Source organism: Nannospalax galili, unplaced genomic scaffold, assembly GCF_000622305.1.
Source record: "Nannospalax galili isolate Female #2095 unplaced genomic scaffold, S.galili_v1.0 scaffold1854, whole genome shotgun sequence".
Lineage (NCBI taxonomy): Eukaryota > Metazoa > Chordata > Mammalia > Rodentia > Spalacidae > Nannospalax > Nannospalax galili.
In genome coordinates this window covers 134,409-139,709 of record NW_008334363.1, presented here as the reverse complement: position 1 = coordinate 139,709, position 5,301 = coordinate 134,409, and the positions used below count along the sequence as shown (strand labels likewise).

The window sequence follows — 5,301 nt, the reverse complement described above, 5'->3', positions numbered from 1 at the left end:
AGAAAAAAAGTCTATCCTAGACTATTAAGTATCTGCTGCTGCTTTCGCATGGTCTACTTCTATTTGATGGCATTCTCTACCTTGCTGATACAATATAAATCTATAAAGCTAATTTTATATTTACATGGAGAGGCCAGGCAATTAGAGCTCTGGGGGGAAGATTTTCACAGGATTACCTTGAAAGAAATGATGTATTTATCTTACGGATAATGCACAGCCCCAGAGGCATAACTTCCAGAGTACCTGGGGACTAGTCACTTCCAACATAACGGTGGGAGCCAATAGTTATGGACTTTTTAAACATGTTGTTGAGCATACACTTTCCTCTAACGTAGGTTGTAGACTGTAATGAAAGCCAAAGTTCCTTTGCAACCTTTTTTAAAGAAATTTATAGTCCAGGGTTTGGGGGGGGGGGGGGATAGCCAGCTTATTTGACTATTGCTTTTAGTGTTTTTTGATTTTGTACATTTAGAAAATGAGGTTGTATTTTTCCCTTTTTGAAAAAGCTTTTGTATTGTTTTAAAACATACGATTTTAGACTTTAGGTAATATACCATCCAAATTTTAATTTAAACCAAGTATTACTAATATATTTCATTTATAACATGCTATATGCATAAGCATACGAAGCAGATAAAAACAAATCATAAGTTTTATTTTACTGTACTGGCGACAGAATAGTCTGCCTTACAAAACAATATAAATCATCTTTTACCACTGCTCTCCAAAAATAATTTGGGATTCATCAAATCTAAATTGTACCTGCCCAAACTGCCAATATTTTTGGTTTCACCGACTGTACTCTTCCTTCACTTCCTCCATGTCTTGAGACAAATAGAACCAATATTTCAGCAGCAGTTTCACAATAAACAAAGGTAAAAGAAAAGCAAGGAAGGGTTTATTAAATTTCTTAAGGGTATGTGAAAGGATAGATTTTAGCATCTGTAGCATATAAGACAAGGTATAACTAATAAGGGTGTATAGGAGTGTGATGTGTTTCTGAGCCTAACTGCCCATTTTCTCACCTGAGTACTACAGTTTCACTGCCTAGCAATAAACATATTAATAGATCATGTAGAAACTCACTAAATTGCTTTCTTAAATATAATGATATACAGTAAATATGTCTTTTCTTAGAATATAAAAATAATGTGCTTGCAATGTTAGTTAAGTGTAAGTGGAAGCACCTATTTAAAAAGGAATAGAGAAGAAGATAGAACAATTATATCTCAGTTGGTCTGGGCCAATTCTGAAGATAGAGAATCACAGAAGCTCTATAATCTAAATCTTATTAAAGATATGTACCCCCTTTGTAACACCCTAAGGAAGCTGTTATTCCGCCTTATTCATTACTTACCAACACAACTAAGATTTTCTTATTTAGGAAAAATAAACTTATATGCGACCTATTTAAAAAAATGTCGTCTTAATTTTCAGATTGTCAGCCATGCCTTTAGTGAAGAGGAACATCGAGCCCCGGCACTTGTGCCGTGGAGCTCTGCCTGAAGGGATCACCAGTGAACTTGAATGTGTGACAAACAGTACTCTCGCTGCAATCATTCGCCAGCTAAGCAGTCTGAGTGAGTCATCTCTCTTGTTTCATCAACTTTGCATTATCAAACGGATTTTAACTCCATATTTGCAGCTTTAAAGAAAAGAATCTTCCATATTTGCTGGTTGCTGTGTCTGTACTGGGCTCCTGATACTTAAGTCTGTACAGTGCAGACATAAATCCTGAAAACACTAGTTTACAAATGGTTAGATAAGACCAAATATGTGGGCTTAATTGTGTTCATTTTTAAAGCTCTTTGAAATGAAGGTAATTGTAGTTTAAAATTTTTTATTTTAATGAACTTTTTTGTGAAATTTCACAGAACTAGATTTCTTCTGTTAGTGTAGATTGGAAACTGATTAATCCCTGGAGTATAACTGTGTGTGGTGGATGTTCGGTACATATTGTCTACTAAGTAATATTCCAAGTGGACAATGGAATAAACACAAAGGCAGTTAAGATTTGCCGATTTTTTTAAAAAAACTTATTAAAAGTTAAAATTCAAGTTCTGACTTCCAAATTGAAAATAGTTAAACTGATTATTACATAGATATGTGTTTATACATATAGATAGATGGTGTATGCAGACATAAGGAATAAAAAGGTTTCTCTTATTCTAACTTTGAAGGGCAGCATTAAATATTCAAGATATATTGTCTGTAGGATTCAAATATGCATGAAAATGCCTTTTCCTTCAAAGCTTTCTGAACTTCTGTTTTTTCTAACTTATATCATGATCTTGTTTTCTCAGTTTCTCTACTCCTTTTTAGTGGTGACAGATTTTCACATTTAAAAATTTCAGAAACTCTGTTAATAACTAGAGAATCCTCCATGAAATTCTACATACTGATAGCCTTAAGCACAGAAAGTGGTGTGTGTGTGTGTGTGTGTGTGTGTGTGCGCATGCACACGCATTCTTAAGAAACTCAAATACTTTCATTTGCTTAGTTTAAAGAAGAACCACTGCAGATAACTCTATTTCTTTAAAAGAATTGTATTTGGTATTGATATGTATTTTTTAAATACTTAATTATTTTTATTTTATGTGTATGAGTGTATTGCCTGCATGTGTGTAAGTGCACTTGTGTTGTACAGTTACGTGGAGGACAGAAGAGGGCATCAGATCCCCTGGAACTGGATTTACGGACAGTTGTTAGCTACCATGTGGGTGCTGGGAATCAAACCGGGTTCTCTGCAAGAGCAGTCAGTGCTGTTAACCACTGAGCCATCTCTCCAGACCCAGTATTGATACATTTTTAATAGATTTGTAAGTATTAGCTTTAGGGAAATGTAACTTGGAAATTAATTAAAATGTATTCTAGCAGGGATTTCTTCTGAAATCTAAGCTAATTACAATTGATTTTTTTGTAGCGGTTGTTGATAGAATATATAAATTCAAGTAATTACAAATAAAATTCCTCTGTATATTACTGATAGATAAAAGTATTTTTGTTTGTATTTGTCTATTTTTGTAGGTGTGCTTCTGCTTATGGCTAAAATGTCTACTGGCATAAAGTATAAGTGACAAAAACTGATATAAACTGTTAAAATTTTAATAATTAGTCTGTGTCTTGAGCCATAGTATTCAACAGAATGTTATATCAATTGTGTCTCTTCCATCCAATTGGCCACCATCTCATGTAACTGTCTCTGCCCACCTCTTATGTTTTATTGCATGTAGCTCTTATGATAGACATAATCGTAAAATCCCCTCCAGATGTATCCACATGTTGCTGCTTAAAAGCTCTGGGTGTTTATTATGTGCAAGGAGGAATGTTAAGCAGCCGACCTTAAGAGAAGGAGATTCCATTCCGGGGACGAGGAATTACAGGAGTCCTTTAAATGTGGAAGGGGGAGGTAGAGGAATCAGTGTCAAGAGTCTGAGAAAGACTCAGTCAGTTGCTGCTGCCTTCACAGATGAAGAGCAGGAAGCCATAGAAGCTAAATGCAAAGACGTGGACTTTCCCATAGAGTTCCCAAAAGGATCATAGCTTCACTAATATCTTGACATTAATACAGCACAGACAATTCAATTCTAGACTTCAGACTTCCGGGCTGCAGAATAAGAATTTAAGTGCTGTTTTAAATTACCATTTGTGGTTATTTGATACAGTTACAAACTTGTATAGCACTCAGGTCTCAATTTTGTTGTGTACCACATGATCTTCCAGAGCCTCAGGGTTGGTGTATGTTACTTATCCTCTGCAGCTTCATGACTGGACCAGCCATGGGTACCTGCCTCAAGGACACTGAGTCCCTTCTTAAATTCCCTCACTGACCCCCCAACCCTGCCTCTTTCAGACTTAATTGGAGAATATTAATACAAGATACCAAGAATTTTCCCATAGGTAGAGACTAGAATATGGACCAGAGATGTCACCCAACAAGTATATATTCCTGTTTGTCTTCACTGAAACAATGGTCTAGGTCGTTTGGATCCTTTTAGTAAGTTTGACCAAAGAAACAGTGAATATGCTAGTTCACTATGGGATCTGTTGAAATGCCATTCAAGGATAAAGAGCCTTGGTGCCCACTTGGTAAGCCCAAGCTGTAGAGGAGGTGGATTCTAGAGGAAAGCACCAGTCAGATGGGAAAGGCAGCAAAAGAAGGGATGTGCAGAGAACTGCAAATGAGGAAGGCTATGAGACCTGAAAGGAGACAGTGGTGAGAGCTTCCCAGGATGGCTTCCTAATCCCATCCACAGTGCAGTATGTGATTGTCCTCAGAGCAGTTCCTTCATATCTTCACCTTCTCCACCTGTATCTGGGGCTTGCAACCCAAACAGATTTACAAAAAGTACAGTGGTGGATATTCCAGAGATACAATTCTAGAAAACTAACTGAGGGCAGTGCGTTAAATGTGTATTACTATGTAAAGCTCATATGTTGACATCCTAATTCTCAGAGTGATTGTCTTTAGGTCATAAGTATTGAGTCCATTTGAATGAAATAAGCACTTCTATGCAAAAGGCCCAATAAAGACCCTTGTGTCTCCTTTGCAAGGACACAGCAACAGGTGCCATCTTGGAGCTGAGTGAGCAGCTCTCATCCAACACTGAATCTGCTGGCTTCCTAATCTTGAACTTCCCAGCTTCTAAAACTGTCATAAGGCGCTCAGAGTATGGCAGACCGTATCACAGTTTGAACTGACTATGCTGTTACTAATTGATGGTATAAAAGCAAGTCAGATTTACCTGTAATTTATTTATTCAAGTTTAGTCCCTCAGTACACTTCTAGGCACAAGACACAAGACATAAAATGAAACTGATCCCTACCTAGAAGTTAAAACACATTTTTAACTTGCTTACAATTTATAAAGAACACCAACATATTTACAAAATAGGAAAGACCCATAGTTACTATGACTTCTTCACAAAAACAGCACCAGCACATAATATCTGCATGAGGAAACTTTACTTTTTGTGAACTTCCTAATGGATATGAATATATTAGAGGAGATGAGAAAAGTTATATGCAATATTTTTATGTCTAAAATTCTTGGGAAGAATAAGAGAATTGGGCTGGAGAGATGGCTCAGTGGTTAAAAGCACTGACTGCTCTTGCAGGAGGCCCGGGTTCAATTCCCAGCACCCACATGACAGCTAAGAACCATCCTTATGTTCAGTTTTAGAGGAATCCGATGCCTTCTTCTGTCCTCCACAGCACAGTGTTGTACAGCATGGGTGCACTCACATACATGCAGGCAGTACACTTGTACACATAAAATAAAAATAATTTAAAAAAAAACC

The 5,301-nt window shown here is 36.7% G+C and overlaps 1 protein-coding gene across 4 annotated transcripts in view; it reads left to right on the top strand.

Moving 5' to 3' along the window:
- The window catches only part of Wasf3 (WASP family member 3), a 179,167-nt gene that overhangs the window by 134,067 nt on the left and 39,799 nt on the right, over positions 1 to 5,301 (top strand). For all 4 annotated transcript variants that reach the window (XM_008829323.2, XM_008829321.2, XM_017797200.2 and 1 more), the window contains one exon: positions 1,438 to 1,580. In XM_008829323.2, coding sequence (XP_008827545.1) covers positions 1,448 to 1,580 — 133 coding nt within the window. In that variant the 5' untranslated portion in view covers positions 1,438 to 1,447. The remainder of the gene's footprint in view (positions 1 to 1,437; positions 1,581 to 5,301) is intronic.